General features: G+C 48.8%; 2 protein-coding genes across 6 annotated transcripts in view; both read left to right on the top strand.

Moving 5' to 3' along the window:
• Positions 1–4,794, top strand: part of Oasl (2'-5'-oligoadenylate synthetase like) — a 26,690-nt gene extending 21,896 nt beyond the window's left edge. Inside the window, exons 12-13 of the mRNA XM_042669590.1 lie at positions 1,496–1,643; positions 3,680–4,794. Of these exons, the coding sequence (XP_042525524.1) occupies positions 1,496–1,643; positions 3,680–4,180 (649 nt within the window). The 3' untranslated portion in view covers positions 4,181–4,794. The remainder of the gene's footprint in view (positions 1–1,495; positions 1,644–3,679) is intronic.
• The window catches only part of CUNH12orf43 (chromosome unknown C12orf43 homolog), a 20,027-nt gene extending 8,029 nt beyond the window's left edge, over positions 1–11,998 (top strand). The window contains exons 2-7 of one of the 5 annotated variants that reach the window (XM_042669608.1): positions 6,272–6,491; positions 7,752–7,794; positions 7,978–8,076; positions 10,057–10,130; positions 10,571–10,658; positions 11,074–11,996. In XM_042669608.1, coding sequence (XP_042525542.1) covers positions 6,338–6,491; positions 7,752–7,794; positions 7,978–8,076; positions 10,057–10,130; positions 10,571–10,658; positions 11,074–11,398 — 783 coding nt within the window. In that variant the 5' untranslated portion in view covers positions 6,272–6,337 and the 3' untranslated portion in view covers positions 11,399–11,996. Of the gene's footprint in view, positions 1–6,188; positions 6,492–7,751; positions 7,869–7,946; positions 8,077–10,056; positions 10,131–10,570; positions 10,659–11,073 lie in introns of those variants that run through there. The other 4 variants (XM_042669612.1, XM_042669609.1, XM_042669611.1 and 1 more) reach the window with 4 other exon arrangements.
• The last annotated feature ends 703 nt before the right edge of the window (positions 11,999–12,701 follow it).

The following is a 12,701-nucleotide window of genomic DNA, read 5'->3' on the forward strand; positions in this document are numbered from 1 at the left end:
GGAAGTGGCTCTGTGGCTCAAGTGGCTTGAGCTGAAGAGCTGACGGACAATGCCCAGGCCCAGAGTTCAAGCCCCACGACCTACAAAATAATAATAATAATGATGATGATGATTATTTATTTATTCAATATTTATATAAAGGAGAGACGCTTGGAGGCTGACTAACCTCTTCTTGTGGAGGCAGGAGAACTAGAATGGCTGAGAGCCCCCAGCTACTGGCTGTGAGAACTTAGGGAAGTCTATGCCTCAGTTTCCTTACCTGTAAAATGGGGATAAGAACAAGAACAATCGGGCTGGGAAGTTGGCTCAGTGGTAGAGTGCTTGCCCCGCATGCATGAGGCCCTGGGTTCGATTCCTCAGCACCACATAAGCAGAAAAAAGCCAGAAATGGCACAGTGGCTCAAGTGGTAGAGCGTTAGCCTTGAGCTGAAGAGCTGAGGGACAGTGCCCAGGCCCAGAGTTCAGACCCCACAACCAGACCCCCCCCCCAAAAAAAGAACAAGAACAATTGTAATAATTGTCCCTCACCTTACAGAATTGTAAAGGTCAAACTTGATCTACATGGTTTGAAGTTCATCGAAGCCAGTTACTGATGGCTCACCCCTGTCATCCTAGCTACTCAGAAGGCTGTGATCTGAGTTTCAAAGCCAGCCCAAGCAAAAAAAAGTCCATAAGACTCATCTCCAGTGAACCACCAGAAAACTAGAAGTGGCATTGTGACTTGACTTAAAGTAGTAAAGTGCTAGCCTTGAGAAAAAATAGCTCAGGGACAGTGCCCAGGCCCTGAGTTCAAGCCCCATGACAAGAAAGAATGAAAGAAAGAAAGAAAGAGGAAGAAAAGAAAGAAAGAAAGAAAGAAAGAAAGAAAGAAAGAAAGAAAGAAAGAAAGAAAGAAAGAAAGAAAGAAAGAAAGAGGAAGGAAAGAAAGAAAGAAAGAAAGAGGGCTGGGAAGGTGGCTCAGTGGTAGAGCGCTTGCCTTGCATGCCTGAGGCCCTGGGTTCGATTCCTCAGCACCACATAAGCAAAAAGAAAAAAGCCGGAAGTGGCGCTGTGGCTCAAGTGGTAGAGCGCTAGCCTTGAGCTGAAGAGCTGAGGGCCAGTGCCCAGGCCCAGAGTTCAGGCCCACGACCGAACCCAAAAAAAGAAAAGAAAAGAAAAGAAAAGAAAGAAAGAAAGTAAGTCATCCTTGTTACGCTTATCCAAAGACACTTAGCACTCAATCTGACCTTGTATTTGAACAGCCCACTGTCCCTTTGAAAGGTCACCTCCCCAAATGCACATCTGTTATTGCTCCAATATGCCTCTTGAGGCCTCCCACTCCCCACTCCAAGAATTCTTGGAAATCTCATTGGCTTCATCCTCTTGCTCTTCAGCAATGTCTCTGGGCCCTCCTGGACCGCCAGCTCTGGGCTGCATAAAAGGTTGCTGAGAGGTATCTCCTGGCTTGAGCCTCCAAGCAGGAAGAAGCCTGGGCACCTCTCTTCCTGTGTTACAGGCCCATCATCCTGGACCCAGCAGACCCCACCCACAATGTGGCAGGTGGCTACAGATGGGACATAGTGGCTCAGAGGGCCAGCCAGTGCCTGAAACAGGACTGTTGCTATGACATCAGGGCGAGCCCGGTCCCCAGCTGGACTGTGCAGGTAATGACACTTCCCCACACTGTCAGGGGCTTGACGCTCTGAATACGATGACTGCAGGGTTGGCTTCTCCGTTTCTGTACTGATGACTTGCAGCTCGGAGGCAGGCAGCTTGAGGCCCTACTGCACCATCATCAATTCTGTGAGCTTCAGAAAATTCTTGAGATCTGTTTTATTTTTGTGCTGGCACTGAGATTTGAACTCAGGGCATGGGCACCATACCTTAGCTTTTTCATTCAAGGCTAATTCTCAAGGACTTCCTTGAGAATCTTCCAACTGCAATCCTCAGATCTCAGCCTCCTGAATTGCTAGGATAAACAGGCACGAGCTACCAGCCCCAAGCATTCTTGGGCTCTCTAACTTTACATTCTTCTTCTCTTTTTCCTTCTTTTTTCCCATTACCAACTGGAAAAGCAGTTGAATATTCCTGATCATTCTTTTTTTTTTAGGGGGGGGGGCCTGGTCGTGGAGCCTGAACTCTGGGCCTGGGGGCTGTCCCTCAGCTCTTCAACTCAAGACTAGCACTCTACCACTTGAGCCACAGTGCCACTTCCGGCTTTTTTCTTTTTGCTTATGTGGTGCTGAGGAATCGAACCCAGGGCCTCAGGCATGCAAGGCAAGTACTCTACCACTGAGCCACCTTCCCAGCCCTCCTGATCATTCTTTACATGAGCTAAACCCAGCCATGTCAATCCTATCAGCTCGGGTGCCAACCCTCCACTTGGAGTTGGAGGCTGGAGGAGGGGGAGGCCCAAGAACCTCACTGTAGGCTACTAAGAAACAATTTCATTAAATGCATTTGCACAAAACTGCTAGGAAAACTATCAGAGATACTTCTAGGTAAGGCAAAACACCCAGCAGATGAAAAAACTAATATTATATAATATTACATGATATATATTATATAATATATTATGTATTATATTATATATTATTATATAATCAGATATTATAATATCAGAGGCTTTATAAGGAATGGATTGCAAGTAGAGGACCCACTAACCAAATGAAGCCTATGAAAAATATGTCTCTAGATTTTTCTAGAATACAAAAAACCATCATGCATGGGGCTGGGAAGGGGGCTTAGTGGTAGAGTGCTGGCCTAGCTTGCATGAAGCCCTGGGTTCTATTCCTCAGTACCACATAAACAGAGAAAGCCAGAAGTGGTGCTATGGCTCAAGTGGTACAGTGCTAGCCTTGAGCAAAAAAAGCTCAAAGATAGTGCCCTGGCCCAGAGTTCAAGCCCCAGGACTGGCAAAAAAAAATCATGCAAAGACTGAACCCAAGACTTTGTGTCTGCAAAGCCAACATTCTAATGCTTGAGTTACAATCCCCAGTCCTTTGGTTTTTGAGACAGGATCTTCTGGCTACCTTTGCCTCTGCTGGTCTTGAACTCATCATCCTCCTGCCCCTCCTCCTCCTGACTGCTGAGATAGTCTTTTTTTTTTTTTTTGTCGGTCGTGGGGCTTGAACTCTGGGCTAGGGCGCTGTCCCTACGCTCTTCAGCTCAAGGCGAGCACTCTACCACTTGAGCCACAGCGCTACTTCCGGTTTTCTAGTCGTATATTGGAGATAAGAGTCTCACGGACTTTCCTGGCTTTGAACCTTGATCCTCAGATCTCAGCCTCCTGAGTAGCTAGGATTACAGGCGTGAGCCACCAGTGTCTGGCTATTTTTTTCTTTTTCTCTTTCTTTTTCTTTTGAGACAGTTTCTCCAAATAGAGCCTGGCCTTGAATTCACTATGTAGCCCAGGCTTCCCTCAAAGTCACAATCCTCCTATCTTAGCTTCCAGAGTGCTGGGGTTACAGGCATTGCCATCCTGCCTGGTGTTGCCAAGATTTTTGTCTTGAAATAGCAGAAGGCTTTGAAATGCTCGGATGCTGTTTCTGTGGCTGTGGCAAAAATGACACAGGTGAAGGAAATGTGTGTGTGTGTGTGTGTGTGTGTGTGTGTGTGTGTGCCAGAGCAGTGTGAGCTTAGCCTCTCTCTCTCTCCCCCCCATCCCACCTCTCTCCCCCCCACCACCCCCCTTCTGCAGACAGCACCAGACATCCAGGTGACAGTAAAGCAGTGGGGTCACTCGGACTTGATCCTCTGGGTGAACCCTTATGAATCCATCAAGAAAGTTAAAGAGAGAATCTGCCGGAGCCGAGGCTACTTGGGCCTGCAGCGCCTGTCCTTCCAGGAGCCCGGCAGCGAGCCGCAGGTACTCAGCAGTCACTGCTCCTTGGCCTTTTATGGAATCTTCTGCAGCACCCACATCTGCCTGCTGGACACAGTCTCCCCAGAGTTTCAGGTGTTTGTGAAGAACCCGGATGGTGAGAGCCACGCCTACGCCGTCCACCCCTACCACCCCATTCAGAGCCTGAAGCAACAGATCGAAGACCGACTGGGGCTGGGCAGCGGGCAGCAGCAGCTGGAATTCCGGGGTCACGTGCTGCAGGACTGGTTTGATTTTGCCTACTATGGCATTCAAGACAGCGTCACCCTCACCCTCTCCAAGAAGAAGGCGGAAAAAGCTCCAATTCCACGCGCCTAGTTTCCTCTAGAAAGTTCCTGTGCATCCCTGCGATGTCATCCTGAACTCATCCTCTCCTCTATCATTCCGGTTCTGTGCTGGGGCAGCCCTACGGCTCCACTGACTTTATTAATAGTTGTCCAGCCATGCCAGTAGGGCACCCAAAGAGATGTGAGACCAAATAGACAAATGGACAATGGCCAGACCCTATGTACCAGTAGAATTCTGGTCTATAACCTTCTTTAGCAACTACCTGAGAAAGCAAACCACAGCCTTCCCAAGAACCAACCAGAAAGCAAGTCAGGACTCAGTCAACTGCTTCTGGCTTCTCTAATTCCTCACTTCATCACTTCCAATTTAGGGCCAATCAAGGGAGACAAGTGAGCTCTCTAAACCTATCCCAAAGCAGCCCTCTCCTGGCTGGCCCACCTCCAACCTCCCTCCATCAACTCCATCAACTCCCTCCTTCCCTTGTTTGGACTGACTAGTGAGCTTTCTGTTCACCCTGCCTGGTCTTGGACTCTTGGTCAAATGTAAGGGATGGTGGTTGGTTCCTTCCAAGGTTTTTGTTTGTTTCTTTTCTTTTCTTTTCTTTGGTGGCTCAATCTTTTTTTTTTTAATTGTGAAAAATTGTGTATAGAGGGATTACAATTACATGGGCAAGATAATGAGTACATTTCTTATCAAGCATTGTTGCCTCCTCCTTTGTTTCCCTTTCCCATTCCCTTCTCATCTCCCACCCCCACCCCGCCCTCCCCCTTCCAAGATGTGAATAAAGAGCCCCTGTCTCATTTGGATGGTCCATTTCCATGAGTACTAATGCTGTTCTAATGGTTTTTACTTAATCATTTTGAGCCTCTCAACTCTGGAGATTTGAAGATGGAAGGAAACTGAAATAAAAAAGAGGCCAAGTCTGAGAGGCTGAGGTTGAGGCAGTTTAAAAACTCCCCTTAGGGGCTGGGAATGTGTCTCAGTGGTAGAGTGCTTGCCTTTCATGCATGAGGCCCTGGGTTCGATTCCTTACCACCACATAAGCAGAAAAAGCTGAAAGTGGCACTGTGGCTCAAGTGATAGAGCACTAGCCTTGAGCTGTAGAGCTGAGGGACAGCGCCCAGGCCCAGAGTTCAGGCCCCATAACCAACAAATAAATAAACAAAAATGAAAACTCCCCTCAATGGGGTAGGAATGTGCTTTAGTGTACCTTAGTGGTAGAATACATGAAGCCCTGAGTTCAATTCCTCAGTACAGCATAAACAGAAAAAGCCAGAAGTGGCACTGTAGCTCAAGTGGTAGAGTGCTAGCCTGGAGCAAAAGAAGCTCAGAGACAGTGTCCAGCCCTGAGTTCAAGCCCCAGGACTAGCAAAAAAAGAAAAGAAAAGAAACCCACGGGCCAGGAGCTAGTAGTTCACAACTGCAATTTTAGGCTGAGATCTTAAGATCACAGGCCAAAGCCAGCCCAGACAAACAAATCTGAGGGATGTGTGTATGTGTACACATGTGTGTGCATGCGTGCATTCATGTATTGGCATGCACATATGCCAGTCCTGCGGCTTGAACTCAGGGAATGAGTGCTGTCCCTGAGCTTTTTTTTTTTTCTCAAGGCTAGCACTCTGCCACTTGAACCGCAGCACCCCCCTCTCCTTTTTTTTTGGTGGTTAACTGGAGATATTCTTATCTTGTGAATATTTCACCTTCGAATTGGAATCCTCAGATTTCAGATCTCCTGAATAGCTAGGATTAGGCATGAGATGTGTACACCAGGCTCCGGTAACCAGCAAAAAGCCAAAAGTGGAAGTGGCTCAAGTGGTAGAACACCAATTTCTAGTAAAAAAAAACAAAACAAAAAAAAAATCCAGGCTAGAACCTGGCCCCTGAGTTCAAGTCCCATTATCAGCACACACAAAAAGCAAAACTCAACTCTTGAAACACGCACACAAACAGTATGTAATAGCCTACAGACTTTAAAAACATCTTTATTATCAAAGTACATCGTGTGGTAGAGTTTATGCCAATTGACGAAAGCTTCCCTTTCGCCCTCACGTTTGAGTACTGCAAGACAGCTCCTGGTCTCAGAGTAAGAACTACAATTCCCACAATGCCCCAGGCCAACAGCTCGCACCGGGTCACGTGGGAGTAACCACGCCGGAAAGCGTCCTCCACAATCCTTTGCGGCCGTCCATGATGGCGGCGCCCAGTGGCCCCTTGAGCGACGCAGAGAGCAGCAGCAGCAGCAGCAGCAGCGATGGAGAGGAGTTGGCGCGGTGCCGCGAGGCGGCGATGCCAGCCTGGGGCCTGGAGCAGCACCCGCGGGGAGCAGAGAAACCAAGAGCTGGTAGGGAATTGGGTTCGGTGAGACGTCCCTGAAGACGCGGGTTCTTCACCCGAGGGGCTCGCTCGCTGCGAAGGCCGCCACCTCCTCAGCGATCTGCAACGCCCCGAACGCTCACCTCCCTCCTTGCCTCGTCTCTGAGCTGCGCCCACGGCATACTGGCTTTTTATCATTCCTCACCTTTCTATAAGGCTCCCCTCCCCGGCGCTCCTCACCACTCTTCCCTGCTTCGTTTTTGGGTTTGGTTTCTCATAAACTTACCCCTCCTCCATCGCATGTGCCCTTTACTGGGTCTGTCATGAGTCTCTACCCATGAGGACGGGGATACTTTTGTCTCAGTTGCTCAGTACACCTGGTTATGATTGATAGGCGTTAGGTATTTGATTGTGTGAGACATGCAGACTGAGCATCTCGAACGTTTCGCTTAAAAAAAAAAAAAATGTGATCATGGACCCATTGCAACAATGAGACGTACAAGTCGTTATGTCGAAAACGAACTTTACAACTTTGGTGGGGGGGGGGGGGGAGGTAGAGGATGGGATGGGATGGGAAGAGAAGGGGAAACAAAGGAGGAGGCTACAATGCTTGATAAGAAATGTACTCATTATCTTGCCCATGTAATTGTAACCCCTCTGTACAGTATTTCCAAAATAAAATAATTTTAAAAAATGATCAGCACAAAAAGCCACCCTTTTTCTTCTTCCACAGCACTTAGCCCACAGGCAGGCATGGAGTAGGCACTCAGTAAATTGAGGGCCGGGCATAGTGGTTCACACTTGTAATCTCAGCTGCTTGGGAGGTGAAGATAGAGGCTAGCCAAGGTAAAAGTGTGAGAACCCCCCCCCCCCCATCCCCACCCCAATCTGAAAAAAACAAAACAAAAAACCTCTAAAAAAGGGTTGGGGGCATAGCTTAAGTGCTTTCCTAACAAGCATGAGACCATGAGTTCAAAACCCTGGTACCACCAAAATTTTTTAAAGTTCCATAACATTAAACTTGGACTTAACCTGTTCTACCTGATGATGAAGGGGCCTGGGTCCTCACCCCAGTGCTGTTTCAGGTAGCCACTAGACTCTGGCCAACATTAACTCTCCTTGACTCTTCTTCGTCTTCTGTAAAACGGAAATGGTGGCCAAATCTCCAGTGGGCTTTGGGAAGATCCACCAAGTCATAGGAATCACTTGAAATGCTGCCTGGCACTCACAGTTGTTTTTGTTCTCATATTCTAACTCCCATAAATGCTTCAATGTTCATCTTCCACAGATGCTGCAGGTAACCAGTTGCCAACCTGTCGGCCAAGCCTCAGGTACTGTGGGCTTTGGGTAGCAGCTTCATGCATTCATTCAACAAATATCCACCCCCGTGTATATCTAGTGCTAGGTGAGACCCTGGGATATCAGAAGAGAACAAGACTCATTTATAGTCCTTGTCCTCATGGGGGACAGCTGCTGATCACACAGGAAGTAACACGCTTTTGTGTGTGTTGTAGACACAAGGTGGATGAGCACGAGCAAGATGGCAATGAGCTGCAGACTACCCCTGAGTTCCGAGCCCACGTAGCCAAGAAATTGGGAGCCCTGCTGGACAGGTGAGGCGATTACCTCTCTGCTCTTACGCAAGCAGGAATTGGCATACGTAAGCTGTGACTTCTTGCTGTGTATCCCATATATCCTGTAGTGACCTCCGGTCCTATCTAGTGCCTAAGCCCCATGGCCTTTACCCTGCCTGAGCCTGCTACCATGAGAACAGGAGGAGTCCTGGGAAGCAAAAGCTTGCTCGCACCACAAGAGGACAAGGATGGCCAGACAGAATCTACCATTCTTCCTGTATGCCAGGCACAAAAGCCTGTTCTCTGCTGGCCATTGCCAGCACAGGGTGAGGGTAGTATGGGAAAGGGCTGGCTTAGGAAGGCCAACCTGTGCTCTGGGAAGGAAGGTTCATCTGTCCTTTAGGATAGGAATTTCAGGTGGAACATGGTCCCAAATTTTCATCTTCCTTTCCAAGCCTGCCTGGGCTCTGTTGATGAGGCATGAAGGTAGACCATTCTTAAAACCCCTTGGGGCTGGGAAGGTGGCTCAGTGGTAGAGCACTTGCCTTGCATGCATGAGGCCCTGGGTTCGATTCCTCAGCACCACATAAGCAAAAAGAAAAAAGCCGGAAGTGGCGCTGTGGCTCAAGTGGTAGAGTGCCAGCCTTGAGCTGAAGAGCTGAGGGACAGCTCCCAGGCCCAGAGTTCAGGCCCCACGACCGGACCCAAAAAAAAAAAACCAAAACAACAACAACAACAAAAAATGCTGCCAATACTACTACCTGCCACAATAAAATACCATGAGGGCTTATACACACAAGAGATATCTTCCTCGTGTTTTAAAGACTGAGGAGTACAGGATCAGGACACCTATAAACAACGCCTAGTGAAGGCCTCTTTGTCTTTCTCTTCTACAGCCAATGCCTCACCGTGTCCCTACATGGTAGAGGGGACAGGGAGTCTTTGTCATACGTCTTGTTCATAAAGGCTCCACCCCTGACTTACCTCCTAACACCATCACCTTGAAACTTATATTTTGACATAGAAACTTAAGAGGGACACAGACATTCGACCTTACTACTAGCTCAGCATATGGCTTTATAAAAAAGGGAGTCTAGCCAGGTGTGGCAAAGTGAGACTCTGTCTGAAAAAAAAGCTGAAAACAAAACAACTTAGAGGTGTGTCTTAAGTGGTAAATTACTTGTTTAGCAAACCCCAGTACCCTAAAAAACAGTGCTCCTTTGTGCAAACCCAGTGTTGCACTGAGTGCCTTTCCTACCTTCCCTCCATCTATGAGCTGAGTGTCACCAAAGAACCTAGAGAGGGAGGAGCAAAGCCATCCAGGCACCAGTCTCTGTTCTGACACAGGGTTGGTGCCAGTTCTTAGGGACATTTGGTTGTAGAAGATGGGGTGAGGAGTGGGGAAGGTAACTGAGGCTTGAACTTAGGGCCAAGGTATGCCAACTTGGGTTTTTTAAACTAGTACTCAGAAGGCTGAGGCAAGAGATGTGCCAGTTTAAGGCCAGCCTAAGCTCAATAACAAGTCCTTGTTTGAAAAGAAAAAGAAAGAAACATGTCTCCCCTGTTCCCAAGGCTGACCTCTGGACCCCCTTCTCTGAACTGGTCATATTTCCCTTTACATACTTGCTGCTAGGAAGCTCAGAGCAAAATCTGTGCTCTTTCACATTTCATGTTTCTGGCTCTTTCTACCCCTCGCACCATATTCCTTTTGCAGCTCAAAATTCTTCAATACTTTCTAGAATAAAGGCATTTAAACAAATGAGGCGCTGCAGTTTGAGTGGGCAGGGATTGTTGGGCAGGTTAGCGGGATTGGATTTAGGATCGTCTGTGTGTGTAGTATGTATGTGTGTATGCATGTATGTGTGTATGCATGCATGTATGTGTGTATGCATGCATGTATGTATGTGTGCCCAATACCCTCCACTTTAAAGCTTTTTTTTTTTTTTAATTTAAAATCACATTTGATTTTCACTGTTACCCTGCATGTCGTGCTGAGTCTGCCCGGTCCTCTCCCCTTAGCTCCATTACCATCTCAGAAGTGGTGACAGAGCCCAGGAAAGCTGAGAGGCAGAAAGTGGCCCGGGAGGATGATGGTGAGTAGCTGCACCCTTCATGATAGCTGGCGTTTGGCATGTGCCGGTGGCCTATGTGGGGCTCGAGGTGCAGCTGGGCCATTCCTGCCCAGAGATGCCCACCCAGTGCTGCCCCTCCCACCACCCAGGGAACTGAGGCCCTGAGAACCCCCAGCCGCCTTCTGCCTCCAAGCCCCCTCCTTCCAACTCAGGCCTCTGCCCAGCTCTTTAGCCTCTTTGGAGGCTGGCTTAGGTAGAGACTCAACCCCAGGTTTCCAAAGTCCTCAGAGGACCTGCCGTCCCTTTAGCCCCCTACCTTCTGCCCTCGGTGGTAGGTTGGGCAGACCTCACGGAGACCTCAGCCCTAAAGCAGAGTTCCTTTGGGACAGTGGCAGGCAGCCCCAGGCCCAGGAGAGCAGGGGAGCAGGGTCTCCCCAACTGACTGTCGCTGTGGATCCTAGGCTTCCGCCTCTTCTTCACATCCGTCCCTGGAGGCCCTGAGGAAGAAGCTTCTCCCCGACCCCAAAAGCGAAGACCCCCCAGCTCCAGGTAAGGAGCCCACCCTCTCCCTCCTTTGTTGTTTCTGTTCTGTTGTGGCCAATCTCTTGGAATAACCAAGCAAACCCCAGTCAGGTCTAGACCCGATGGGTCTGAAGTCACTGAATAAGTAATGACCAGCAGGAGGGGTTAGGTTTTCACTGCTTTCCAAGCACCTTCCTAGGCTAGATTCCTCCTTTTCTGTTGGCATCCTGTAATATCTCTGTTAAGACCCCTGTTTTACAGATACCAAGGGTCAGAGACCTATCACTCGATGAGGTCACGTGGCTGGTGGGCGGGGCCGTGGAGTGCAGGCCCACCCTCCCTGTTCAGCCTGAGTCCTCACTGTCTTCCTCTGGGCTTGGCTGAGGGAGGCTAGGAAGGGGAAGCCTTGAACCATCCTGACTGTGGCTGCCTGTCCCCCAAGCAGCAGCGAGGACAGCGATGAAGAGTGGCAGCGGTGCCAGGAGGCAGCCGTGTCCGTGTCAGACATTCTCCGGGAGTCCGCCATCCACGGCCCTGTCAAGGCGGAGGAGGAGTCCAAGCAGAAGAAAAGGAAGTTGAAAAAGAAAGCCACAATGGTGGCCAACAGTGACTGGGCCGTGGCCACCACCCCCACCAGTGGGCCCCAAGGCCAAAAGCAGGAAAAGGAATCAGGCAAGGCCAATGGGGACCAGGTGGCACTTGAGACCCAAAAGAAGAAAAAGGCCAAGAAGAAAAAGGCCAAGTCTTCCCCATGCCCAGCAAACTGACCCCACGCTGCAGGTGCCGCCGCCACCAGCTGCAAGGACCTGGCACCCCTGGAGGAGGAGGCATCTCCAGGCCACGCCTCCCTCCAAGGTCCAGGCCGGGACCTGCCGCTGCCACTCCACAAGGTCCCAATTGTGACTATGGTCTGTGCAAAGTCCCCATAAAGACATGGGAAAGAGATGCCTCAGGAAGACCTGTGCTTCTACGACATTCCAGGCCAAGTGGTAAAGCATCCAATATCGTCTGAGGGGAACAAAGTAAAGGAAGACCTCTCTTCTCCCAGGCCTCCTCAGCCTGGTGTGGAAAAGACCCAGAGAAACTTCCGTACATCTCCCTCAGCCACACACATTTGAAAAGACATTGCCTGGGAAAAAGAGAGCTTTTCTTCCTTTCCCCAGTTTTTCAGAATATCCTTTTTCTATATGTATGAATACGCAGAATGTGTCTAAGCCAATTAGCTTTTCAGAACTGGTCTGAGGGGTGGGAGGTAGCTCAGGGGTACAAGGCCCTGGTTCAACCAATAACATCAGGGGATGACAAAGAAAGAGAAAGTAAATTGTGAGAGATTAGAATGACTTGGATGCTGCCTTCCTGTCAATGCTCAATCTCTCTTTTTTTTTTTTTTTTGGGGGGGGGGGAGTCCTAGGACTTGAATTCAGCACCTGGGCACTGTCCCTGAGCTGCTTTTTACTCAAGGCTAGCACTCTAGCACTTGAAGCCACAGCACCACTTCCAGCTTTTTCTGAATATTTTATTGGAGGTAAGACTCTCGCAGACTTTCCTGTTTGGGGTGGCTCTGAACTGTGGTCCTCAGATTTCAGCCTCCCAAGTAGCTAGGATAACAGATCTAAGCCTCTGGCACCAGCTCTTTTTTTTAATTTTTGTTGTTTTTTTTCTTGTCACTGCAAGGATTATATTCAGGACCTTGTTCTCCAGTCCTTGAGCTGCATCTCAAGTCCTTTCTTTTTGTTTGTTTCTCAGATAGGGTCTCATGCTTTTGCCCAGTCTGGCTTCAGACTGTGATCCTCCACCTCCAGAGTGGCTGGGATTACAGGTGTGTGTGTGCACACACTTGGCTTATTTTTTTTTTTTTTTTGGAACAGTCTCAATGTGTAATTCACATTGGCCTTGAACTCATAATCCTGTACCTCAGCTTCCCAATACTGAGGTTATTAGTATGCACCATCAATGTTAAATCTTAACATTGTTAAATAACATACTTGGGGTCCTGCCCACGCCCTTGAGATATACTCCACTCCAGCTTCAGTACTTCAGGAAGCATCACAGCACTGGGACTAGGCCTTG

This window comes from Dipodomys spectabilis, unplaced genomic scaffold (assembly GCF_019054845.1).
Source record: "Dipodomys spectabilis isolate Male_0828 unplaced genomic scaffold, ASM1905484v1 ptg000499l, whole genome shotgun sequence".
In the NCBI taxonomy this organism is placed as follows: Eukaryota; Metazoa; Chordata; class Mammalia; order Rodentia; family Heteromyidae; genus Dipodomys; species Dipodomys spectabilis.